This window comes from Pteropus alecto, unplaced genomic scaffold, assembly GCF_000325575.1.
Source record: "Pteropus alecto unplaced genomic scaffold, ASM32557v1 scaffold70, whole genome shotgun sequence".
NCBI classification, from domain to species: domain Eukaryota; kingdom Metazoa; phylum Chordata; class Mammalia; order Chiroptera; family Pteropodidae; genus Pteropus; species Pteropus alecto.
Window position 1 is genome coordinate 2,256,923 of NW_006431912.1, and position 750 is coordinate 2,257,672.

General features: G+C 65.2%; 1 protein-coding gene across 1 annotated transcript in view; it reads right to left on the reverse strand.

Moving 5' to 3' along the window:
• The window catches only part of DEPDC1B (DEP domain containing 1B), a 52,398-nt gene extending 51,955 nt beyond the window's left edge, over positions 1-443 (reverse strand). Inside the window, exon 1 of the mRNA XM_006906046.2 lies at positions 304-443. Within this exon, the coding sequence (XP_006906108.1) occupies positions 304-351 (48 nt within the window). The 5' untranslated portion in view covers positions 352-443. The remainder of the gene's footprint in view (positions 1-303) is intronic.
• Between the last annotated feature and the right edge of the window lie 307 nt (positions 444-750).

Sequence of the window (750 nt, forward strand, 5' to 3'; positions counted from 1 at the left end):
TCGGGGGTGGTGGGGGGCGGGAGGGAGGAGTGGTCACCCTAGTCTTCCAGGCGCTTTAAATCCAGAGGCGCCGTTGATCGTCGAGAACTCAGCCTAGATCTCGGGAACCAAGCAGTGCCCACCCGCGACGGGCTGGGCTCTAGACATGGTTAGCTTTGAGCAACATCCAGAAAACGTCCGCCCGGGCCGAAACACGTCTCGCCACCAAACCCGGGTCTGGCCTGCCCGGGGAGAAGCGAAAGCTGACCAGTACGCGGTCGGGGAATCGCGGAGCCGACAGCATTGTCTCGCACGCTCACTCACCAGCTTTGTGGCCCGGTATGGCCCGGGCCCCACGATGCGGTGCTCCATTGTCCGCACGCAGCGGCGGCTGCGGCCGAACCGGCGCAGATAGCGACCCTACGGAACCGCAGTTTGAATCGCGAACCTGCGCGCAGCTGGCGCTGATTGGGCGGTGCTGTGGCACGTGACGGGAACTGCGGGGCGGGGCCACCGGGACCCGTGGAGGAGTAGGGCGGAGATCCCAGCTGCGTCTCTCCTGAGACAGGGAGTTGAGGGCGTACACGCTCCCTGGGCAAAGTCAGCTGCCCACCCTCGTCCCACCTTGCGCGCACTCCACAGGCAGGTGCGGACTGACCGTGCGGGGGTGTTTCCGCCACACCCTAGGGCGAAGCGGGCTGGCGTACATCCTCAGACTTACCCACGGCTAGTCCGTTCCGCGCACACACGTTTTCTCTGCAAAAGCGTCAA